At 44.0% G+C, this 26,665-nt stretch overlaps 1 protein-coding gene across 7 annotated transcripts in view; it reads right to left on the reverse strand.

Moving 5' to 3' along the window:
• Nucleotides 1-693: 693 nt before the first annotated feature.
• Nucleotides 694-26,665, reverse strand: part of eps15l1a (epidermal growth factor receptor pathway substrate 15-like 1a) — a 35,003-nt gene continuing 9,031 nt past the window's right edge. For 4 of the 7 annotated variants that reach the window (XM_055940592.1, XM_055940590.1, XM_055940589.1 and 1 more), the window contains 9 exons: nt 25,358-25,522; nt 23,852-23,957; nt 22,427-22,483; nt 21,494-21,651; nt 20,821-20,893; nt 19,300-19,460; nt 18,916-19,009; nt 13,383-13,591; nt 694-5,623 (listed from right to left, as the gene is read on the reverse strand). In XM_055940592.1, the coding sequence (XP_055796567.1) occupies nt 5,477-5,623; nt 13,383-13,591; nt 18,916-19,009; nt 19,300-19,460; nt 20,821-20,893; nt 21,494-21,651; nt 22,427-22,483; nt 23,852-23,957; nt 25,358-25,522 (1,170 nt within the window). In that variant the 3' untranslated portion in view covers nt 694-5,476. Of the gene's footprint in view, nt 5,624-6,083; nt 6,101-13,382; nt 13,592-18,915; nt 19,010-19,299; nt 19,461-20,820; nt 20,894-21,493; nt 21,652-22,426; nt 22,484-23,851; nt 23,958-25,357; nt 25,523-26,665 lie in introns of all 7 variants that reach the window. The other 3 variants (XM_055940591.1, XM_055940593.1, XM_055940594.1) reach the window with 3 other exon arrangements.

A 26,665-nucleotide genomic window follows, 5' to 3' on the forward strand; every position in this document is an offset into this window, starting at 1 on the left:
TGAGCAAGCTCTGTACTGGTGGTGCCCCGATCCCGCAGCTGAATCAACTTAAGGAGACGGTCCTGGCGCTTGCTGGACTTTCTTGGGCGCCCTGAAGCCTTCTTCACAACAATTGAACCGCTCTCCTTGAAGTTCTTGATGATCCGATAAATGGTTGATTTAGATGCAATCTTACTGGCAGCAATAACCTTGCCTGTGAAGCCCTTTTTGTGCAAAGCAATGATGACGGCACGTGTTTCCTTGCAGGTAACCATGCTTGACAGAGGAAGAACAATGATTCCAAGCACCAGCCTCCTTTTGAAACTTCCAGTCTGTTATTCAAACTCAATCAGCATGACAGAGTGATCTCCAGCCTTGTCCTCGTCAACACTCACACCTGTGTTAACGAGAGAATCACTGACATGATGTCAGCTGGTCCTTTTGTGGCAGGGCTGAAATGCAGTGGAAATATTTTGGGGGATTCAGTTCATTTGCATGGCAAAGAGAAACTTTGCAATTAATTGCAATTCATCTGATCACTCTTCATAACATTCTGGAGTATATGCAAATTGCCATCATACAAACGGAGGCTGCAGACTTTGTGAAAATTGATATGTGTCATTCTCAAAACATTTGGCCACAACTGTACTCAGTGCACGTGCAAAAGAAAAATCAATTAAATAAAAAAACACCACAAAAAAACATGAGACCTCATTATTTAAATGAAATGTTTATTCTAGTAAACAATGACCATGTACATAGGATTAACATTTAAAATAAATTCAAGCATTTTTTTTTTTACTCTTAGTGTATAGTCATATATCCTCAAAATGTTTTAAGTTGCAAATTTTTTCACTTCTTATGGGACAAATATAACAGACATAATATACCGTTTAAGACAGCTTTGATTATTTCTTTTCATCTACAGCGGAAAGACAATTAAAGGCAGACCAATGAAAAAGGAATGCATCGAGCTTCAGAAGTCAGATCAGTTGTCAGAAAAACAAAAGATAAGTCCTCTACAATCTCTACAATCTGTTTAGGCTTGTATTAGTCCTCTGCATGGATCTCTGAATGTATGATCAAACTCAGCCAAGTTGGGGCAGAGAGCACTCACATTAAAAGCATAGACATTAAAAGTCCAATGGGATTCACAGGTATTTTCAGCACACGAACAACGAGAAAAATACGAAATAAAATCTATTGCACGATGTAGGTATCAAAGACAAAATACAGCATGAGTGGTAAGTTTGTAGAGAACACTAGGTAGTGTTGGGCCCTAGTTCAATACTCTCAAAATGCATCCTTCCATCCTGCCTCACTAATCTGAAATGATTGGATGGGTGATTGGGATACATAATGGAACCCTTTCTTTCACCAATCCAACAGTGTCAGATCAAGGGAAGACCTAGTCAGTTGCACAACTGACTGCATTCAAGCGAAATGTGTCATCAGCATTTAACCCAACCCCTCTGAATCAGAGAGGTGCTGCCTTAATTGACATCATCGCGCCTGGGGAGCAGTTGTTGTTGGGGGTTAACTGTCTTGCTTAAGGGCAGAATGGCAGATTTGTTTCCACCTTGCCGGCTCAGGGATTTGAACCAGCAACCTTTCAGTTACTGGCCCAATGCTCTTAACCGCTAGGCTAACTTCAAAGAATGGAGTAAGAAAGGATGGATGTATTTTCAAGGCATACAAAAAGGGCCATGAAATGACCAATGAACAGAGAGCTGTGGCTGAGTCTCCGGCCAACCAAACACCCTCACTGTGGATTTCCCCTAACCCGAAGGCACACTACAGGGGTTCTGACATAGAGCATGCTGGGTAAGGCGGGAGTGTTGGCATCCCAAGCTTCGAGAGTCTGACCTGTGATTAAAACACCACAGGTAGGGCCAAAAAGGTCAAGGGTCAAATGCAGACGACCACAGGTTACCTCCCCACTGTGCACAGACATCAGTTCAACGTCTAGTTTTGATTTACATTTGGTTGAGCTGTCAACTAACATGAATTCAACAACAAAAATTCAACATGTCATTCGATTTACGTTAAAAGTTAGGGTTAGGGGTACCCTAACCCTAGCCTCTGCCGAGTACCCAACAAACGGATGATCCGGTTTTAAGGGGAAATGGAAAAAGAGCCTGTGAAGCGACTTCCACATTTAGGCGTTAACAAGAGACGGCGCACCATCTTAACTCCTCCTCCACATTTACTGGATTGGTTGAACAGTGCAGAAGAGAACCTCCCCCAACAGTTTTTTTCCTTCTCGTCAAGACCAGTATGTAGGGGGGATCTAGTTTCAGGCGTTTTTTTTACCACTGCTTCGTTAGGTTACCCTAACCCTAACCCAAAAGACCAAATTCCCTCACGTTGACGACTTTTTTCTAGGTTGACTCAATGTCATCACATACATTTTTTTTGTTAAAATGACGTGGAAACAACATTGATTCAACCAGTTTTTGCCCAGTGAGTCAGCTATATACAGCAGCACAGTTAAAGGTCAGATCTGTACCAGAACAGGTTCTTCACATAGAATATAATTACACTGTTTTAACCACTAGAGCAAAGAAGTTTGATATGTAAACATTAACAAATAAATGTTACGGAGAGATGGTTTCTATTTCCACCTTGTGGCAGCGTTAACGGCCCATACCACTGAATTGTAACTTAAATCATGTCCTTTTCCAACCCAAAGGGGGATGAAACTTTCATAATGCATTTTCACAACATCCCATAGGTCTTTTCACTCAGACTAGTACAATAGTAGGTGACAACAATGACATTACATGGAAGCTTATAAAAGTCAATGTAGGACACATACAGTTCAGTACAACAGGAACACATAGAACACAGGGGCAATTAATGTAAGTGTCCTTTTCATATGGTTAGGACCTCAGCTGCTATTATCATCATCTCTATTCAGTTCAATTCAAAGCTTAATTAAGGTGAAAGTGAAGTAAAACCCACAGGTGTAATGTGCTAAGCAAGCAGTACCATCAGCAAGGAGTTTCAAGTAAAAGACAAAGCAGCTATAAATAAAAGTGGTTGAGCCCAAGTTGTAACATCAAACTATGACACACTGTACCGTAAACAGCGGAATATTCCAGTTATAGCTGTGAAACTCATGTGACCTAATGAATTTGCATATCATTGATGGTTAGCTGAAGAAAACCACAGGCCATTTCTAACTTTCTTTAACCTCTCTGCAGCTTGTGCTTGTAGGTTTGTAAATTTTGGCAGCTCTTTTCAACTTGAATCATAATAAACAACATGTATCTGTCTTTTAACAAATAATACCTAAAATAATAAAATAACACATCACATAGTAAAAAAAATTATAATAAAAAAAAACTCTATAATAAACTTGAAATAATTTCCCTCATCTCGCCTTTTTGGTTGTTGTTTGATATACATCACAGCTTTGTGAACTTACTTGAACTTTCAGAGGAGGCACAGCTAAGTACCCATTCCTTCTTCCTATGTTCGCTGAAGCACTGAATTATTGTCAAAACAATGCATCTACTATCTCACACTCAAAGAAAATAAAATATATATCTGTACAGTTTGTTCTGGTCCAAACAGACCTCTCTCTCACAAAACACTTACAGTAGCCAGTCAGAGAAGAACCCTGCCACTGGCTTGCCACATTCACATAATAAACCAATACTAAAATAATGTCTCAATCTTAATAAGCATTCCAGCATAACCTTTAGGTATTCCCTTTTTCACATCTGTCAGAGCTCTAGTTGCGATTCCTGCTCATTCACCAAAACAACACAGTTGTAAAGATTATGTTCATCTTTACATCTTTCATGTTGAGCCAGCCTCTATAGTGCATTTAAACAGTGCATCAGTTCATTCTTAAACCCCGGGTCATCATCTTTTCCCCTCCCCACCTATCAATTAAAAACAGTAAGCGAGATTGTGATTGTTGGCTTCAATCTCCCACTCCAACTCCAACCTACCACCGTAAAGTCAAATCCAGTTCCATTTCCACCAGTGATGTAGTGGTAAAAAATAGGTTGGTAAACTCTGATCACCGGTCGTGGTGAAAAAAGTAATGCATTTTTCCACAAAAGGTGGATTAACTGTCACAAAAAATAAAAAAGGTTGGTAAACTGCATTTACTTGCGTTTCCCCTCCACTACACCACTGGTTTCCACAGGTCACAAGATAACCCCAAAAGTTCTGTTTTGTATTTTTTTTTGCTTTGAGAGTTTGTCCATCCAGAGATTGTGTGGTGAGGTGTGTGTTTCTGTGTGTGCGTATCAGATGGCGTGTGTATGTGTGTTGTGGCGGTGGTGTGTGTCTGTGTGTGTGGTTAAGGAAGCGGTCATGTGTTGGGCACATCGGCCCTGAGAGAAATGGCCAGCTCCAGGTCCTTCACAGTGTGATGGGGTATGGTGTGTGAGTCGTACACGCATGTGTATGTGTACGAGTAATGCTAGTAAGAGTATGTCTATCTGTGTGTTTGTCTATATGTGTCTGTATCTCTATGTGTGTGTTTGTCTATATGTGTCTGTATCTTTATGTGTGTGTTTGTCTATATGTGTCTGTATCTCTATGTGTGTGTTTGTCTATATGTGTCTGTATCTCTATGTGTGTGTTTATCTATATGTGTCTGTATCTCTATGTGTGTGTTTATCTATATGTGTCTGTATCTCTATGTGTGTGTTTGTCTATATGTGTCTGTATCTTTATGTGTGTGTTTGTCTATATGTGTCTGTATCTCTATGTGTGTGTTTGTCTATATGTGTCTGTATCTCTATGTGTGTGTTTGTCTATATGTGTCTGTATCTCTATGTGTGTGTTTGTCTATATGTGTCTGTATCTCTATGTGTGTGTTTATCTCTATGTGTGTGTTTATCTATATGTGTCTGTATCTCTATGTGTGTGTTTATCTATATGTGTCTGTATCTCTATGTGTGTGTTTGTCTATATGTGTCTGTATCTCTATGTGTGTGTTTGTCTATATGTGTCTGTATCTCTGTGTGTGTTTATCTATATGTGTGTGTCTGTCTATATGTGTCTGTATCTATATGTGTGTGTTTGTCTATATGTGTCTGTATCTATAGGTGTGTGTTTGTCTATATGTGTCTGTATCTCTATGTGTGTGGGCATCCCACTGGGCACAGAATTCAGTTCAACGTCTAGTTTTGATTTACATTTCTTTGAGTTGTCAACTAACGTGAACTCAACAAAAAAAATCCCCATGTCATTGGATTAAGGTTAAAAGTTGGTTGAAAAAAATACTAAATACCCTTACGTTACTGACTTTTTACAAATCCAATGAGTTTTCAACGTTAATTCAATGTCATCACACGTATTTATTTTTTGTTGAAATGATGTGGAAACAACGTTGATTCAACCAGTTTTTGTGCAGTGGGATGTGTGTGTGTGTGTGTGTGTGTGTGTGTGTGTGTGTGTGTGTGTGTGTGTGTGTGTGTGTGTGTGTGTGTGTGTGTGTGTGTGTGTGTGTGTGTTTCCAGTCCAGTCCAGGTCACCCGTGAGACATCTCGGCCTTGCTGAGAGCGATGGCCAGCTCTAAGTCCTCTTGCTCCTGCTGCCGGAGTCTCTTCAGCCGCTCCCTCTCCGCTCGCTCACTCTCTCGCTTCGCCCACTCCAGTTGCTGAGCCTCATTTCCAAACTACAGAGAGAAGAGGAGAGGCATTTAACATACAAATGATTCATCCCTCACACCATATAGAAAACACATACATTAGAAGGTGTTTTGACAGATTATTGCATTTTAGTGAACCTTACACTGTATATAAAGGGTAAACTTCCATGTTTGCCTGGCTACAGTAAGAGGATATACATGACTGTAGTTTTCATAGTCACCATCTACTCTGCTCTGGATTATAACTATACAACGTATAAAACGTATACACTTCAGCACACACACAAAATATACACACTACTACACACACACACTAATTGACCTATCCCTATCCTTACTTTAATATTTAATTCAAGTGTGTTCTGCTGTTGGAGGAAAGGTGTTTCTTATTGTGAAACCTAAGTGGTTGTGCTCAGAGCCTACAGTACGAGACCAAAACACAAAACAAGCCACTATTCAATTTGACCGCATGTTCAAACATTCTTACCTTAACCTTTTCTGGTCCTGCGAGAGAAAAATGAATGATAAAACACCAAAGAAATAATTCACCAATCGCACATCACCATCCATTTTACACCGAGCACACTTCGAAACACCACAAGATACAACTAACTATGACAAAGCAACATGGAGGAATTTTCAGTTTGGTCCCAAGTGAAAATGAACAAGCAACTAAAAGCATATTTGAGATAACATGCAAAAAGTGACATGCAGGGAGAAAATGGAAAGGAAGAAAGTTACATTTTCCTAATCTGTTAAAGTGATAGTATGAGATCTAGCCTTTGTAAGGATCTCAGCAAAGTAGAGCGAGGAACTCTCCCATGCATACCAAAACACACATATCAGGAGACACTGCTTTACCAACCTTAGATCTGATTCAGATGTCAGACTCAAATGAGCGCCTTCAATTCTGACTGAATAAATATGGAACAGAATCCATTGAGGCGTTTAAAACCTGTTGAGGACAGAGGGCGCTGTTTTTACTTTGGGGGAAAATCGTGCCCAATTTAAACAGCCTCGTACTCAATTCTTGCTCGTACAATATGCATATTATTATTACTATTGGATAGAAAACACTCTCTAGTTTCTAAAACCGTTTGAATTATATCTGTGAGTAAAACAGAACTCATTTTGCAGCAAACTTCCTGACAGGAAGTGGAAAATTCTAAAATCGATGCTCTGTTCAAGGGCCTGCCTATAAATGTCCTTGATATTTATTAGTATACATGCACTTCATACGTCTTCCACTAGATGTCGACAGGCAGTGAGAGAAGAAATGGAGTGTATAACTTGATCTGGGGTCGAATAAAAGCTCTTGGCATGACGTGTCACCAGTTTCCTGTTTTCTGGAGCGCGCGAGAAGGGACCTGGTATTGCCTTCTGAAAAGCTGTCGTTATAGACGACTAATATCTCCGGCTTTGATTTTATTTGATAAATGTGACAATATCATCGTAAAGTATGTTTTTTCAATATAGTTTTATTAGATTATTGAAATTTATTCGGGACGTTAGGCGTGTTGCGTTGTGTGCCTTTGTTCAGGAAGGAGAGCTTCGCGCTACTTTGCTAGCTTTCCGTGCTAATTGACTGGAGAAGAGGACATTCTAAAACCAAACAACGATTGTTCTGGACAAAGGACCCCTTGTACAACATTCTGATGGAAGATCATCAAAAGTAGGACCCATTTTATGATGCTATTTCATATATCTGTCGAACATGTGAAATAGTAGTTTGCGCCCAGATTTTGGGCACTCTCTCGCTATAACTAAGCTGGATGTCGTAATGAAGTTATTTTTAGAATTCTAACACGGCGATTGCATTAAGAACTAGTGTATCTATCATTTCCTATACAACATGTATTTTCTAGTAACATTTATGAATAGTTATTTGGTCAGAATAGTTGAGTGTCATAAAAATATCCGCACATTCTGGGAAAAATATGCTACGTTAGCACAATGTATAACCACTGATTTCAGCTCTAAATATGCACATTTTCGAACAAAACATAAGTGTATGTATAACCTGATGTTATAGGACTGTCATCTGATGAAGGTTTATGAAGGTTAGTGAAAATTAATATCTTTTGCTGGTTTATTCGCTATTGCTAACGTGCCTATTGCTATCGCTAACGTGCCTTGATGAATGAATGCGGTAGTGTGGTAGGCTATTGTAGTAAGCTAATATAATGCTATATTGTGTTTTCGCTGTAAAACACTTAAAAAATCGGAAATATTGGCTGGATTCACAAGATGTTTGTCTTTAATTTGCTGTACACCATCGATTTTTCAGAAATGTTTTATGATGAGTATTTAGGTATTTGACGTTGGTGTCTGTAAGTCCTCTGGCTGCTTCGGTGCTATTTCTGACGGTAGCTGTGATGGTAGCTGCAATGTAAAACTGATTTATACCTCAAATATGCACATTTTTCGAACAAAACATAGATTTATTGTATAACATGTTATAAGACTGTCATCTGATGAAGTTGTTTCTTGGTTAGTTTGGTTGGTTCTTGGTTAGTTAGGTTGGCTTTGTGCATGCTACCTGTGCTGTGAAAAATGTCTGTCCTTTTTTGTATTTGGTGGTGAGCTAACATAAATATATGTGGTGTTTTCGCTGTAAAACATTTAAAAAATCGGACATGTTGACTGGATTCACAAGATGTGTATCTTTCATTTGCTGTATTGGACTTGTTAATGTGTGAAAGTTAAATATTTCTCAAAAATATTTTTTGAATTTCGCGCTCTGCCTTTTCAGTGGAATGTGGGAGGAGTTCCGCTAGCGGAACCCCGGTGCCAGACAGGTTAATAGATACATTACATTTTTTTCAAATTATTCAGCATTCAATTCAGGGGCCAAGTTAATATATGATTATATATTATTATTATATTATTATATGATATGGTATTTTTCTAGATAATACACTGCTCAAAAAAATAAAGGGAACACTTAAACAACACAATGTAACTCCAAGTCAATCACACTTCTGTGAAATCAAACTGTCCACTTAGGAAGCAACACTGATTGACAATAAATTTCACATGCTGTTGTGCAAATGGAATAGACAAAAGGTGGAAATTATAGGCAATTAGCAAGACACCCCCAAAAAAGGAGTGATTCTGCAGGTGGTGACCACAGACCACTTCTCAGTTCCTATGCTTCCTGGCTGATGTTTTGGTCACTTTTGAATGCTGGCGGTGCTCTCACTCTAGTGGTAGCATGAGACGGAGTCTACAACCCACACAAGTGGCTCAGGTAGTGCAGTTCATCCAGTATGGCACATCAACAAGAGCTGTGGCAAAAAGGTTTGCTGTGTCTGTCAGCGTAGTGTCCAGAGCATCGAGGCGCTACCAGGAGACAGGCCAGTACATCAGGAGACGTGGAGGAGGCCGTAGGAGGGCAACAACCCAGCAGCAGGACCGCTACCTCCGCCTTTGTGCAAGGAGGTGCACTGCCAGAGCCCTGCAAAATGACCTCCAGCAGGCCACAAATGTGCATGTGTCAGCATATGGTCTCACAAGGGGCCTGAGGATCTCATCTCGGTACCTATTGGCAGTCAGGCTACCTCTGGCGAGCACATGGAGGGCTGTGCGGCCCCACAAAGAAATGCCACACCACACCATGACCGACCCATCGCCAAACCGGTCATGCTGGAGGATATTGCAGGCAGCAGAACGTTCTCCACGGCGTCTCCAGACTCTGTCACGTCTGTCACATGTGCTCATGTGCTCAGTGTGAACCTGCTTTCATCTGTGAAGAGCACAGGGCGCCAGTGGCGAATTTGCCAATCTTGGTGTTCTCTGGCAAATGCCAAACGTCCTGCACGGTGTTGGGCTGTAAGCACAACCCCCACCTGTGGACATCGGGCCCTCATACCACCCTCATGGAGTCTGTTTCTGACTGTTTGAGCAGACACATGCACATTTGTGGCCTGCTGGAGGTCATTTTGCAGGGTGCTGGCAGTGCACCTCCTTGCACAAAGGCGGAGGTAGCGGTCCTGCTGCTGGGTTGTTGCCCTCCTACGGCCTGCTCCACGTCTCCTGATGTACTGGCCTGTCTCCTGGTAGCGCCTCCATGCTCTGGACACTACGCTGACAGACACAGCAAACCTTTTTGCCACAGCTCGCATTGATGTGCCATCCTGGATGAACTGCACTACCTGAGCCACTTGTGTGGGTTGTAGACTCCGTCTCATGCTACCACTAGAGTGAGAGCACCGCCAGCATTCAAAAGTGACCAAAACAACAGCCAGGAAGCATAGGAACTGAGAAGTGGTCTGTGATCACCACCTGCAAAATCACTCCTTTTTTGGGGGTGTCTTGCTAATTGCCTATAATTTCCACCTTTTGTCTATTCCATTTGCACAACAGCATGTGAAATTTATTGTCAATCAGTGTTGCTTCCTAAGTGGACAGTTTGATTTCACAGAAGTGTGATTGACTTGGAGTTACATTGTGTTGTTTAAGTGTTCCCTTTATTTTTTTGAGCAGTGTATATTTTTTGTGGAACACCATGCCTCTTTTGTTTCAATAAAATCCAGGCAGCTGATTCTGTTCAAATTGTTTTGGTTACATTGGGAGTAATTTGGCACAAGTCAGAGATGGTAAAGCAGGATCTATGCTACCAATGTCATGCAGCAGACCAACACTAACCAGACTGAGCAAACTAATCTTCAAGAAAAGACAAACTGATACTGCATCTACACACTAGTAGGACACACATCACTGATACACACCATAGACATGCTGGGTAAGAACTCAGGACTGAGAGCTGAGTAGTGATACTGCTGCTTCCCATGTCAACAGATCCCACAGCTAGACCAGTGACCTGGAGCTGTCAGTCACTAAACCACACCGGATTGGCTTCCCTCTCTGGCATAGCCTGGCATAGGGCACACACTGATTCACTGACTTACTGACTGACTTACTGACTGAATGACTTAATAAGGGACTGAGATACAGGAGGAAAGGGGCTTCTTATTGTGAAACCTAAGTGGTTGTGCTCAGAGTCTACAGTACGAGACTGACTGACTGACTGGCTGACTGGGTGACTGATTGACTGACTGCTGATGATTGGAGCTGAGATGGTAAGGGTCAATATTCAAATATGAGTATGCTGGATTATGGCTTCACTGAGTACATTTACATGCACACTAATCATTTTAGATTAAACTGATTATGGTAGTAGGCCGAGTATGGTAATAGTCATGTAAACACTTTACTCTGCTTATCTTAATTGTCGTAAAGTCAAAAAACAAAGTAAGCATACGCCGATTATAACACCTGGTGTTCTGAGCAATCTGTTGAATCGTCGCTCCGGCTGTATATTTTATCTGCCAGCACCGGTAGTGCAAGCCTCTCGCTTATCTGCTAGTGAGTTCAAAAAACTGAACGTATGCATCTTAGAAACACACTACGTGGCCAAATGTATGTGGACACCACTTCAAATGAGTGGATTTGGCTATTTCAGCCACACTCGTTGTTGACAGGTGTATAAAATCTAGCAGACAGCCATGCAATCTCCATAGACAAACATTGTCAGTAGAATGGCCTTACTGTAGAGCTCAGTGACTTTCAATGTGACAAGTCAGTTTGTCACATTTCTGCCTTGCTAGAGCTGCCCCGGTCAACTGTAAGTGCTGTTATTGTGAAGTGGAAATGTTAGGAGCAAAAACAGCTCAGCCGCGAAGTGGTAGGCCAAACACAAGCTCACAAAACAGGACTGCTGAGTGCTGAAGTGCGTAAAAATAATCTGTCCTCGGTTGCAACACTCCCTACCGAGTTCAAAACATTCTCTGGAAGCAACGTCAGCACAAGAACTCTTAGTCAGGAGCTTAATGAAATGGTTTTCGATGGCCAAGCAGCCGCACACAAGCCTAAGATCATAATGCGCAATGCCAAGCTTTGGCTGGAGTGGAGTAAAGTTCCACGCCATTGGACTCTGGAGCAGTGGAAACGCGTGCTCTGGAGTGATGAATCCCGCTTCACCATCTGGAATTCCGAAGGACGAATCTGGGTTTGGCGGATGCCAGGAGAAAGCTACCTGCCCCAATGCATAGTGCCAACTGTAAAGTTTGATGGAGGAGGTTCAGGCTCCTTAGTTCCAGTGAAGGGTATACTATTACATTCTAGACGATTCTGTGCTTCCAACTTTGTGGCAACAGTTTGAGGAAGGCCCTTTCCTGTTTCAGCATGACAAAGCACCCGTGCAGAAAGCAAGGTCCATACAGAAATGGTGTGGAAGAACTTGACTGGCCTGTACAGAGCCCTGACCTCAACCCCATCAAACACCTTTGGGATGAATTGGAACGCCAACTGCGAGCCAGGACTGATCGCCCAAAATCAGTGTCTGACCTCACTAATGCTCTTGTGGCTGAATAGAAGAAAGTCCCCACAGCAATGTTCCAACATCTAGTGGAAAACCTTCCCAGAAGAGTGGAGGCTGTTATAGCAGCAAAGGGGGGACCAACTCCATGTTATTGCCCATGATTTTAGAATGAGATGTTTGACGAGCAGGTGTCCACATACGTCTGTCCATATAGTGTCGTTTTCACATACAAACTTTATATGTCCAAACTCAGAATCAAATAGGCTTTGCAAAAATAACATGGTCACTGTGGTAGAACATTTATTGTGATTGCCAATTATCTGTATTTATTTAAGTCCCATCAGGTAGCCTGATTTCAGATGTGTCCATGGAAACAGGATTATTAGGGAAATCATTCTTCTTGCAAAGCATGCAAACGTTTTAAACAAAGTATTATATTAATATGACTATCCACAATAATGGTATTATTGTGTAAATGTAACTGTACTCACAGACAGCCCAGACCGTAGCACCACACTGGCTGGATTATTCAACACTGATTTTAAAGCAACCACTGGCTGGTTGAATAATAATTCATACTGCCAGAATCCACTTATTGGACTGCCAGAGAGGTTTGCCAGAGATATAATACTTTCCAATTGTGCTTGTTTTAGCCCTCAAACTCAACTCTGGACCTCAAAGCCAGTTCAACTGCGTTTCTTTTCATTGTTCCCCTCTAACCAGGGTGTAATGAATTATCAGGTAGAACAGAAAACCAGCAGGCTCCGGACCTCATAGGACAAGAGTTGAATACCCCTGCGCTATAGCATGCTAACTAGCAGCAAACAAAATATATTTGTATTTGTTTAAATGTTCCGATCGCAGCGTACACATCAAACCACAAAAATGGCTGACACCCTTGCCTGCACGAGTACTGGGGATCACTCTGCAATGCAGCTTCTGTGCTTTACTGCACAACATCAAATGCATTGTAGGTGGTGTGCAACCAACTACAATGCATGTGTTAATCCCCCCCAGAATCAGAACACAGTATAGACAAGTGAGAGTCTTCTTCAACAGGAAACAGCTAGTGTCATCATCTTAGATATGAGGTAGGGTTGGAACGCACACTCAGATGATCAGTGATCATGAACAGCAGTTATTGCTATGGATTATGCCATAGGTCTGAACAGTTAGCCTGTTACATGGTGGTTAATATGCCATGGGTCTGATTGGACAGATGCCTGGCTCTGGTCTTTGTGTGGAGTGATGTGGTAGGTTATTCACAAACAGAGACGTCTGCACAGTGAAGGGAGGCCAGGATAAGATGCAGCAGAAAGGTCTAGATAGACAGGCTGAGCCTTGTCGTCTGCTCTGCTCTAGATCCTTCAGTTAAACGTTGTGGGAGCTAGAAGTAGCGAGGTAGTGGCTAGGTATATAAAGACTGGTCTGGACAGAGAGAGAGTATCACTGAGCTCAACTTACAGAACTGAAGTCTGCAAAACCCAAGGAAGAGTCTTTAGAGGCTTTACTTGAGGCAGAAGGAGCAAAAGGGTCTTTGCCACTAAAGGGGTCTCCGACCACCTTTTTACTCTGAAATGGGTCGATGGCGTCACTGCCGAATGGCTGGAAGGGGTCGCAGGGCTTGGCCAAGTCGCCCGCTCCTCCAGGCAAGTTGACAGGGCTGCTTTTACCTGAAGACATTGAGACAGTAAGGACACAGTCATTTCCCCAACAGATATGGTGTACTCCCATTTGAACTATAAATGTTACACTGATGTCTCAGAGATTAAATATGTGGTTACGGGGACAACTTGAGGTATTCAGTGATGGTTTGATAACTTTTACCACAGAAATGTGAAGTTTTTCCTTATCACTGTCTGCACCAAAACCACACGCAGCTCAACTTAAACAAAATAGAAAGAGCAGACAAGCAATGCCCCCCACCATCGCATACACACAAAATTGTAATGAAACAATATGCCAGCATGGTATGAATTAAACACATTAAATTAGATGGGCCATATAGTATATTGCATAAACTAAGTATCAAAATACACGGCGAGAGCAATTTCCTCTTTTATGCTGGGTTTTATGGCGAGCAGATGGGTAGAGTTTCTGCCCACATAACCAACAGAGGATTCAGTTCACAAGTTCATCAGATCGCTCCTCGGTGGGTGATGCCATGCCAAGGCCCTAGGGACGGCAGTGTTTTCTGACTACACTTTTAAAAAAACATTTCAAAAGGGTTATTTGGCTGTCCCCAACGGAGAACCATTTTTGGTTCCAAGTAGAACCCCTTTGGGTTCCATGTAGAACCCTCTGTGGAAAGGGTTTTATATGGAACCCAAAAGGGTTCTACCTGGAACTGTCACGCTCGTCCTCTTCCTCGTCTGAGGATGAGCAAGGATCGGCCCAATATGCAGCGTGGTATGTATCCATAGTATATTTATTTGTGAAAGACGAACACGAAGAACACTTGACAAAATACAAAATAACAAAACGACGTGAACAGACCTGTACTTGAGAACATAAAACAAGAACGCACGAACAGGAACGTACACACGAACGAACGAACGAAACAGTCCCGTGTGGAACAAACACTGACACAAGAACAATCACCCACAAACAGTGAGAACAGCCTACCTTAATATGGTTCTCAATCAGAGGAAACGTAAAACACCTGCCCCTGATTGAGAACCATATCAGGCTAGTTGACAACCCAACATAGAAACACATAACATAGAATGCCCACCCAGCTCACGTCCTGACCAACTAAACAAGACTATACAAAGGAAATAAGGTCAGGAACGTGACAGTACCCCCCCACCCCCCCCCCCCCCCCCCCCCCCCCCAAGGTGCGGACTCCGGCCGCAAAACCTGACCTATAGGGGAGGGTCTGGGTGGGCATCTGTCCACGGTGGCGGCTCTGGCTCTGGACGTGGTCCCCACCCCACCATAGTTAATCCCCGCTTCCGTGGCCTCCTCCTAATGGCTACCCTCCCTATTAACCCCACCGGATTAAGGGGCAGCACCGGACTGAGGGGCAGCACCGGACTGAGGGGCAGCACCGGACCGAGGGGCAGCACCGGACCGAGGGGCAGCACCAGGCCGAGGGGCAGCACAGGACTGAGGGGGAATTCCGGCATCGCCGGCGTGACAGGCCGCCCTGGCAGATCCTGGCTGACTGACGGCTCTGGCAGATCCTGGCTGGCGGGCGGCTCTGGCAGATCCTGGCTGGCGGGCGGCTCTGGCAGATCCTGGCTGGCGGGCGGCTCTGGCAACTCCTGGCTGGCGGGCGGCTCTGGCAGCTCCTGTCTGGCGGGCGGCTCTGGCAGCTCCTGTCTGGCGGGCGGCTCTGGCAGCTCCTGTCTGGCGGGCGGCTCTGGCAGCTCCTGACTGACGGACGGCTCTAGCGGCTCCTGACTGACGGACGGCTCTGAAGGCTCCTGACTGACGGACGGCTCTGAAGGCTCCTGACTGACGGACGGCTCTGAAGGCTCCTGACAGACGGGCGGCTTTGAAGGCTCAGGACAGACGGGCGGCTGTGAAGGCTCAGGACAGACGGGTAGCTCAGACGGCGCTGGACAGACGGACAGCTCAGACGGCGCTGGACAGATGGACAGCTCAGACGGCGTTGGGCAGGCGGGCAGTGCAGGCGGTGCTGGGCAGACGGGCAGTACAGGCGGTGCTGGGCAGACGGACAGTGCAGGCGACGCTGGGCAGATGGGCACACCTGTAGGGAGGAGACGGAGAGACAGCCTGGTGCGTGGGGCTGCCACAGGACCCACCAGGCTGGAGAGACCTACAGGAGGCTTGGTGTTAAGAGGAGGCACCTGAAGGACAGCCCGGACCCTCCAGAGTGCAGGCACAGGTTGAACCGGGCTGTGGGTGAGCACTGGAGATCTAGTGCCTACTACGCGCACCTCTCTCTTAGGCTCCACTCCCACATTTGCCCGGTACGAGCGGAGCGTAGGCATAGGACGCACTGCACCCACCCAGCGCCCCGGAGACACAGCACGCAGAGCCGGCGCAGAATAACCTGGACCGAAACTGCGTACCGGAGACCAGACGCGCTGAGCAGGCACAATACGCCCTGGCTGGATGCCCACACTCACATGACACTTTCGGGGGGCTGCCCTATAGCGCACCGGGCTATGGGCACGCACTGGCGGCACCGTGCGCTTAACCGCATAACACGGTGCCAGACCAGTAACGCGCTGCTTATGATGAGCACGAGGAGTGAGCTCAGGTCTGCTACCTGGCTTAGCCATACTCCTCTTTAGCCCCTTCCCCCCCCCCAAAAAAAACCTGTCGCGCTGCCGTGCTGCCTCCTCATATCGCCGCCGCTCAGCTTTCGCTCCCTCCAGCTCAACTTTGGGGCGGCGATATTCCCCAGCCTGTGCCTAGGATCCTTCTCCGTTTAAAATCTCCTCCCATGTCCAGGAGTCCTGAGATTTCTGCCACTGCTGCTGGTGCTGCTGCCCGTTACCACGCTGTTTGGTCCATGGTTGGTGGGTAATTCTGTCACAATCGTCTTGAGGTGAAAGAGAGGACCAAGGCGCAGCGTGATATAGATACATCTTCTATTTATTTGAGAAGATGAAACGAACACTAATACAAACTAAACAAAAACAACCGTGACGATACAAACGAAAGTGCAGACACAAGCTACTAACGTCAAACAAAGACACAGGAACAATCACCCACAAACAAACCTTGAGAACAGCCTACCTTAATATGGTTCTCAATCAGAGGAAACGTAAAACACCTGCCAGGAACGTGACAGGAACCAATAAGGGTTCTCCTTTGGGGACAGCCAAATAACCCTTAGCTTCTAGATAGCAGGTTTTTTCTAAAAGTGTAGGGACCAGAATTATTCCTGGTAATGTCAGGAAAAACTTCTGGCCTTATTTATGCCAACGTATTGTATCCTCATACCTTTATTTCCACATATAAATATATAAATAATTTCACAAAGAACTGAAACTACTCTAAAATAGGCTCATGTTAACATGGTAGTGATGTTTCTCTGTAGGCCAACCTCGGCTGGCACAGTCAGTGGGCCGTGGGAACATAGCGCTGGTTGTTGTTGCTTCTGAAGGTGTTGACCACATTTCCAATCGAACTGTTATTTATACCCGGCTTGTCAAGGTTAGCAGTTCATAGCCCCACTGAACAGCCAGGCAATCAGTTTCTCTTTCGGGAAATGGAACATAGTCTTTACCACATACCATCAGCTCCACCCTGTTCCAAAATACCAGCACATCATTAGTGCTACATATCAATGTAATGCACAAGGCACACCTCAGAACCCCACAAACAAAGGTTCTGACATGATTCTCATAACATAAATCACATGTCCTATTCATGACCGACTGACTGTATCTCGTAAAAATCTAAAGTATTGCTATGTAATGACTTCAGAAACCACCTAGAAACATTAAGATATCGGCATCAAACTATCACACTATGCTAGTGACCTTTCACTTATTTATGGTATGTTGCAAATTCTTCTCTATCCATATCATTTAGTTTCCATGGTTCTATAAAACCAGGTGTGAAAGATGTTTATTGGCCAGGGCACAGAGTGTGACCCGAGTCGGGCAAGAGGTCGCCAAAAAGCCACACTGCTCACTCGAGTGTGCACACACACGTGCCTGCACACACACACGTGCCTGCTCACACACACACGCACACACACACAGAGTGGAAAGAGAGGAAGTGGGGAAGGGTGGGGTTGAGAACATTGTTGTTCTTACTCATCATCTCCTGTGAGACCTGATGCTCCATGTTCTCCCTGCAGCTTGGCATCAAATAATAATGTCAAGTAAAGATTCTAAAGATAGGGGATGTTTAGCTACAATTCATTTCTTTATTTTAATTTAATTTGATGAATGTAATTCAGCCCATAAACCACTCACATGCATCTAAGTTGCAACTACTTTGTAATAATGTATACCTAGGCTACACTGCAATTACATTGCATATTGAATACATGGTTTTACCATGAGGTGGGACCACTTTAATAATAGTAAGTGGTGAAATCCTGAATACCCTGGTCCATTCAACTTCCTTTGGGAGGCTTAAATGGTGAAATAACACTTTTACTAACTAACGTTCTGGCTAAAAATGCATATTAGGCCTAGCTACATTGCTACTAAGTTGAGCAGAGCTACTGCATAGTCAACTGGACTCATCTCCTAGCAAAACTGATCAGTTTATTCGATCTTCAAAAGGAGAATGAGATGATCAACTCTTCTTATCTGTTCTCATGAAGAGCCTTTCATGTTTTTTAAGCTGCATTGACAATCACTGTTTGATCTGTGACTACTGACTAGCATACTCTACTCTACTCATGCGGAGGTAAAAGAGGAGGCGACACCAGCTGAGTGTTACCTACAGGCACAGATGTCAATTCAACGTCTATTCCACGTTGGTTCAACGTAATTTTATTGAAATGACATGGAAACAACGTTGATTCAACCAGCGTGTGCCTAGTGGGTATTCAGGGCCCTTACAACTCCTTCTAGTCAACTAGGCTCTAACAGTCAGAAGATATGTGATGAGCCACGCCATTCATCCTCACAAGCTTCTTCTGAGTATGTCACTAGAAGATCCAAGCAAAAGAGGGCAACACTTGCAATGAGATGAGAAAGACCATTAAGGGGAAATGGCCAAGGGATACTAAACCAGCACAATTCTATAACACAGAACCAAGATCAAATTGACCTATATTGCAAAATGTACTGTTAATCAAGGTACAAAGTGTTAAGTAGTATTATTCATAGTGAAACCTAGAAGGTAGGCACTACCCATCCTTGGTTAACGCATTACCCGTCCTTGGTTAACCCACAACCTCACCCTCCTCTAGTTTTTTTCCCTTCTTTCCCTCTCTCTGTTTCTCATTCTCTATCTGCCCCTTCGTCTCTCTCTCTCCTACACCTCCACTCCATCTCTATTCTCCCACTTATTTCCTCCCTCTATTTCTAAATGTTTCCCCTCGGGCTTCACTCACCACTGGGAGGTTTGGGTCTGGGGGGAACACTCATCTTGGGCGGCAGAGCTGGGCCGTCCTGATTCCTACTGAAGGGGTCCTCCACAAACCCCGACTGAAAGGAGAGAGAGAGAGAAGAGAAGAGGAGAGAGAGGGAGAGAGAGAGAGAGGGAGAGAGGGAGGGAGAGAGGGAGAAAGGGAGAGAATATATGAGTCTTCAGATGCCAAAGCTGAAGCTAATAGCAGTAACTTCACAACTGTCCATAAGTTCCAAATCATATCAAGACTGATGTGCAGTGAAGGTGTTAAATCAGGAAGTTAGAAAAAATACCTCTGGATAGGAATTCTTCAGTCTAATGACTAAATAAATAAAATGAGAAAGTTCATAGTCTTTAGTAGAAATACCTGCTGGTATTCTGGGAAACCTCCTCTTCCTTCCATTGGGTCTCTGATCTTTGACATTTGGCTGAAGTCTGCAAACCCACTGTTACTGATACTGCCAAATGAGCTGTTACTGCCTCCAAAAGCAGTGCTGCTTCCAAAGGGGTCCAGAGTACCAAAGAGATCTGAGCAAATATCAACATGAGATGTTCAAGAAACGTTAGTCCAGGGTTTAGGTTACACAGCACAAATACACAAATATTCAAAGTATTCGAAAGGGTGCTCTATGAAACATAATCAAAATGGGAACCCTGGCACTCTCCCAGACGCTTGGCTGGTGGTTAAAACCCACACATTCAGACAAACAAAAAATTGTATTGGGTCCGCACTCAAAAAGACGTTGCATAAAGCTAACTTCATTATTAGATTTTTTAAAACAAGACTGATATGAGTTGTGCTTCCAGTGTCATTGCTCAAAGGTTGGCACACTGTTGCATCTATGTTTCACTGTTTCACCCCTGACTGTGTAGAAACCCTGTGTAGTTTCAGTCAAGAGTGACAAAATGAGCTGGCGAAAAGATTTGAATATAAAGTATCCAACGTGACACCTTTTCACTTGGCTCATAAGTTCAATAGGCAAACTAACATGAAAACCTGATCCTACAAATATCCAACTGCCACAGCCTGTCCTGTGTTCTAGCACGGCGATGTTATTGCAGTACTGCATGGTGTAATGTGTTTATATGGACTACAGCAATTTCCTAGGGAAAATAAAGAGGACTTTCTTGCGCAACGCTAGAGAAGTGAAGGGGTTGATTGAGAATGGGACCTACACACTTGCACAGTTACAGATGGCCCTGTCCAAGGTCTCTCTAGGGCTATTTCAGATGCCACGAGCCATCCTCTGGGCCTAAGCCACAATGCATCTCTTGTTTTCACAAGGATTGTTTCAAGTGGTTCATGTGCTGCTAAGAATGGGAACCTTAGGAAAATATCACATCAAACAAGAACCTCAACTGTTTCCCTCTTAAAACCATTAGGGTCAACATTTTACCCATCTTATCCATACAAATTCTATTTGAGGTAATGTGTTATTTTACACTGATATTTGTTAACCACCAGCACCCAAACACAGACTGAGACCTACCCTGTGTTCAAAAACTTGACGGGGAAAAAAAGGGTTTGAGGGTTTAAACGGATGTCAAAGATGGGAACTATTTTCAGTGCTTCTCGTCACCTGCTCTGCGGGTTAAGACAGCTCACAACGCCAAAGGCCTATAGGCTTATACACAGACAACAGTAGGCTGGGCCAAAAATGTGTGGGTGCTCTTGTGCAACTCACCGGAAAATGAATCACCTTTATTCACCAAGTACATTTGCAAGTAAAGAAATGTGACTTTTCACATCACTAGTATATATCTCTCTATCTCTATATACAGAAAGCAGACTTATACATGACAGAGAAAGAGATGGAGAGAGGTAGTCAAAAAACGACTTGGGGTGAGGAGAAATAGGAGAAAAGGAGAAAGAGATTTGAGCATGTACCTGGTCCTGGCCCTCTGGTGGGTTTTGGGCTAATGGATAAGAAAGGGTCTGCGCTGCTTGTAAAATGACTTGTCTGCAAGAACAAGCAGAAAGAAACAGTTACATACATACACTGAGTATACCAAACATTAGGAACATTAGGAAGCTATGATCCCTTATCTATTTTATTTTGTTAAATCCACTTCAATCATTGTGGCTGAAGGGGAGGAGACAGGTTAAAGAATGATTTTTAAGCCTTGAGACAACTAAGACATGGATTGTGTATGTGCGCCTTTCAGAGGTTGAATGGGCAAGACTAAATATGTAAGTGCCTTTGAACGGGGTATGGTAGTAGGTGCCACAGGTTTGTGTCAAGAACTGCAACGCTGCTGGGTTTTTCACGCTCAACAGTTTCCCATGTGTATCAACAATGGTCCAACACACAAAGGACATCCAGCCAACTTGGCACATCTGTGGGCAGCATTGGAGTCAACATGGGCCAGCATCCCTGTTGAATGCTTTCGACACTTTGTAGAGTCCATGCCCCGACTAGTTGAGTCTGTTCTAAGGGGAAAAGGGGGGGTGCAACTCAATATTAGGAAAGTGTTCTTAATGTTTTGTACACTCAGTCTATACACCCATGTATAAAATATACTCAGTGTGGTTAGAAGGTGCCATGATGGCTTCCCTGTACCTTGGTGGGGAGGGTGGCACTTTTACTGAAAGGGTCGGTGGTGCTGAAGGGGTCTGCCTTGATGGTGGTCTTCTTGAAGAAGTCTTCTGACGAGGCCTTGAAGGGGTCCGTCTCTTTGAAGGGGTCCCCCCCAAAGGGGTCTGGGTGGAGAGAGAGATCTAGGAGAGCAGACTGTGGATCAGACATGACCTTTCCTTCACACAGGCCAGTCTGACTGGTCTGTATACCTCACACAGCGACGCTATATGAATCAGGTGTACTGTGTAGTCTAAAGCATATAGTGGCTGAGATAATGTCTCATTTGGTTAACCTTTTCAATAAGACTCATTTAACCACGTTCAGGCACTATGTTCTATGCATATTGTTTAGATCAGTTCAAAATGATGTGTGTTCAACTCTCATTGACTTCACTATAGTCAACATTGAGAGCGTAGCCATTCTCTATTACGCAAGACAAACACAACAAGTGTCTACAGATATTTGGCAATCACCATTTAGATAACATTCAATATCCAGCAAATATTTTCTTTGGAATCTATCTTATAATTACAGTTAGGAGTAAATGAGGTGAGTGCTGCAATGAAAACATCAGCAGTTTTTTTTTGCCTCATCGTAAAGATAAGGGAACAGAAAGTCCACAATATTACAAAGAGAGAAGTGTGACAGTGAAAGCCTGTTTCACAGTTTCATAGTTTCATTAACATAACAAGAGGATGACATTCTATATCCATCAAAGGAGGCTTCTGAGTGGAGGACGGCTCATAATAATGTCTGGAACGGAGCAAATGGAATGGTATCAAACACCTGGAAACCATGTGTTTTATGTATTTGATACCATTCCACCTCCCCAATTAAGGTGCCACCAAACTCCTGTGATGTCCATGTATAATTAAACTCACATACGGCTCTTTCGTTTTGTGAATAAATATATACCTGCAGAGGCTGGTAGTGATGACTGCTTTGCAAAAGGGTCATTTTGGAAGGGGTCACCTATAGGAGAAGAATCAAGTGGGGGGGAATCAGAGGCTATGCCACAGAGGACAAAAGCTAAAACGCTGGAAATGGTCATCTAAACCCAGAGGAATCAAAAACAAATTATAGAGCACACTTAAGGCAAACAAAGGCAGAACTGCAAAAACAAAGTCTTAGACAAGCTGCAGAGGAGTCCACATTGCTTCTGGTGAAACTACCAATAATGTCAGGGAGAGGGAGGATGGGAGCACTGTGGAAACATTTGAGTGAGGAGGAGAGAGAACTCAAGCAGGACTGTCTGAGGAGACAAGAGGACAGAGGGATGAGGGGAGAGATGAGTCAGATGGAGAGGAGTGATCGCAGGGGTCGTTGAAAGAGAAAGAGAAAGAGAGAGAGAGCGAGAGAAAAGAGACAAGAGAGAGGAAAAAGAGAGAGAGACAGAAAAGAGAGAGAGGGACAGGAAAGAGAGAGGAAAGAGAGAGGAAAGAGAGAGGGAGAGGAAAGAGAGAGAGGAAATAGAGAGGGAGAGGAAAGAGAGAGAGGGAGAGGAGATGGAGGGAGGGAGTGGAAAGAAAGAGAGAGGAAAGAGAGAGGGAGAGGAAAGAGAGAGAGGGAGAAGAAAGAGAGCAAGGGAGAGAGGGAGAGGAAAAAGAGAGAGGGAGAGGAAAGAGAGAGAGGGAATAGAGAGAGGGAGAGGAAAGAGAGAGAGGGAGAGGAAAGAGAGAGAGGGAGAAGAAAGAGAGCGAGGGAAAGAGAGAGAGGGAGAGGAAAGAGAGTGGAGATGTAGGGAGAAGAAAGAGAGAGAGGGAGAGAAAAAGAGAGAGGGGGAGAGGAATGAGAGAGAGGGAGAGGAAAGAGAGAGATGAGAGGAGATAGAGGGAGAGATAAGAGAGAGAGGGAGAGGAAAGAGGGAGAGGAGATAGAGGGAGAGGAAAAGGAGAGGGAGAGGAAAGAGCGAGGGAGAGGAAAGAGAGAGTTGGAGAGGAGATGAAGGGAGAGGTAAGAGAGAGAGGGAGAGGGAAGAGGGAGAGGGAGAGGAAAGAGAGAGGGGAAAGAGAGCGAGGGAGAGGAAAGAGCGAGATGGAGAGGAGATGGAGGGAGAGGTAAGAGAGGGAGGGAGAGGAAAGAGAGAGAGGGAGAGAAAAGAGAGAGAGAGAGGAGATGGAGGGAGAGGAAAGAGAGAAAGGAGAAAGAGAGAGGGAAGAAAGAGGGACAGGAAAGAGAGAGAAGGAGAGGAAAGAAAGAGGGACAGGAAAGAGAGAGAGGAGGAGGAAAGAGAGAGAGAGGGCGAGAAAAGAGAGAGAGAGGGAGAGGAAAGAGAGAGAGAGTGAGGAAAGAGAGAGGGACAGGAAAGAGAGAGAGGGAGAGGAAAGAGAGAATCAGCACCTTTGAACGGGTCTGTCTTGAAGGGGTCTTCGGAGTGAAAGGGGTCTGTGTGCATCTCCTGAGGGACGCTATTGAACCCAGATGTATTCACCTTGAACGGGTCCTCCTGAGAAGGGGAGAAAAATAGGGATTTTGATGTCTGTCTGTCTGTCTGTCTGTCTGTCTGTCTGTCTGTCTGTCCGTCTGTCTGTCTGTCTGGCTGGCTCTGGAGAGCTTCGGTTTATTTACACTTAAAATGCTGCCACCATCTTCAACCATTTTCCCCTCAGACAGGCATTAAGGAGAAAAACCAAGTCACATCGACTCCATTGTTTATTCAGTCTCGCCAAGCTGCCAAACACGACGGCCATCAAATCAAATACTTCACATTTCAATAACGGCCCACTCAGGTTCAAGTGGAGGAATTTGAGTTCAACTACACTAACAGAGACCTCGGAGAGAGGAATGTGTGCCTTTAGAGAAGCCCCACTATGACTGCCTGGTTCCAGACCAGACCAGAGAGCCCCCTGAGCTTGAGTTTCACTTTAATAACACACAGGCAATTTTCATTCTCCTGCAATTTGTTCATTCGGTGTCTGCTGCGCCCCACTGCACTCAGCTGGTCCCAATGAAAAAGCCCCAGAGTCGGTAGGAAACACACGTCTATTAGGGCCCACATTCTTCAGGGTGTCGGGTTTCTCTAGAAAACCTGCCTTCACGGGCCAGACGAGCCCTGGCTATGAAAACGCTTACTTGTTATGTTTCATTAGCAGGACTTCTCATTTCAATAAGAAGTCTGACCATGATCCATGTATTCACTCCACCATGACATTCAACGCTGCCCAGAATTAGGACCAAGAATAAGAGCTAAGTGTCCGAGCCCTTTCAAAATGCACAGGTAATAAAGCTTAAGATGGAATAACAGAGGTCTGACAGGTAAAATAACTGTGCGAGAGTATGTAAGGCAAGATAATTACATTATGCGGAAAGCAAATAAAATATAACCAAACTATGTGATTAATGTGGAGTCGCTCGTTTCAATGGAACATTTCTGATGCTAAATCATGGAAGTGATACCTCCTTTCTCTGCAGGTGAAGGTTTTGCATATTCCCATCATCGTCTCTTTAGCTGCAGCTTTCTGCAGCTGTTCAAAGTGGTGACAAGCAGATTAATTTCACACCCAGGCCAGCAGGTTTCAATGGCTCATCATATTACCATGATCTGAAATGAACTACAACATTACACTAGGGCTGCAATCCATTGTTCAAGTCCAAATGTACCAGCTGTGTTCAGTAGAGTAGAATGAGAGCCTTTTGTAGGTTTAACCAGTTCTCCACTAGACACCAACCATTCAACCTCAATTTACCTCTCATAAATATTACTTCTACAGGATTGCAATGCACTTAGGTACTACTACTATAGGTTTACAAATAGAGCCAGATGACGTGGCCAGGAAAGAAACTCTGGGCCATAGTAATAAGGACTGAACTCAACCTCCTGTCCTTTAAACAGTGTGGTGTCCTCACCATGGCGCCGAATTCTCCGTTCTCACGGTCGGGGAATCCCTCGCTCATGTCAGCCAGGTTGGTCATGCTGCCTCTGTGGGTCCCATTCAAGGTGCTGTTGTACTGCTCAATGCTCTTATTCATCTCCTGCTGGCTGTCCTGGATCTGAGACAGCTTACTGCGAGCCTGGAGGAACAGCACAGCACATACACAGTAGGTTAATGTAGGGTTTCTTTCAACACAGAGAATGTCATGGTCGTTAGTGTAACAACACCGTCCTATGTGAATGCAGGATGCTGTGGTCCATGTGCAGGGCTGGCTCTAGACTTTTTGGGGTCCTAAGTGAGATTTGGTTGGGCCCCCCACACAATCTCGTAGGTAAAACATTTTAATGGCCCCCCTGTTGACCGTGGAGAAAACATTTTAAAGTTTTAAAGTTAATTTCCTGCAATTTTACACATTTTGCCATAAGACAAAGATAAAATGTTGCCCTTTTAAAGCAGGTTTTCTGAAATTCTACACATTTTAACATGACTTTTGCCATGGTAAAATGATATCTAAGTTAGAGTAGCTAAGAAAATCCATGGGGGCCACCTGGAGGTCAGGGCCCCTGGGCATGTGCCCTTTATGTCTGGTCGGTAATTCGGACATGATTACTACAAGTTTTGATAATTGGCTAGACTAATTTACCAATCAATTTTTTTTGTGTGTGTGACAATTGAGTGACTGTCATTGACTGACATAACAACAGGAAAACTGCTGATGCACAACCAAATTTCAAAACTTCACCTTGTGTATTCTACTATTCTAACTTGTGGCTGGGGGCCCTAAGAGACCACTTATGTCACTTATGCTTGGAGCCAGCCATGTCCAAGTGTTTGTACATAAGGTTGTGATTACTTTTTCCATTTTATTTCAATATGTCCTTGAGAGACTAAACCAAAAAGAGCCAACACAACAAAAAGAATCATAAAGTGGCTACAGCTGAGTACTGGTATTCCCCTTGACTCCTCACAGATGGTGGGCTGAGAATACAACATAAACTATGATGGTGTAATCTTAATATAATTCAAATTTACTGAGAGAAGAGTGACAAATTTTGATATTAGAGACAATATGATTTGGTTCTGATGAGTATGAAAGTGCTGCCATTTGTTCATAATGAGAGTAGATGAGAACGGATCATCTTTCACTTATTTTCGATGCAATGGCAAGGACGTCCCCACCTATAAAAGACAACACAGCCATCTATGGCTCAGCATCCTTTCTCGGGTGATATGAGATCTGAGGCGTGGGCTGTGGCACGTGGAAGTCATGTCAGATATGATG

The sequence above is a fragment of the Salvelinus fontinalis genome, chromosome 12 (genome assembly GCF_029448725.1).
Source record: "Salvelinus fontinalis isolate EN_2023a chromosome 12, ASM2944872v1, whole genome shotgun sequence".
Classification (NCBI taxonomy): Eukaryota; Metazoa; Chordata; class Actinopteri; order Salmoniformes; family Salmonidae; genus Salvelinus; species Salvelinus fontinalis.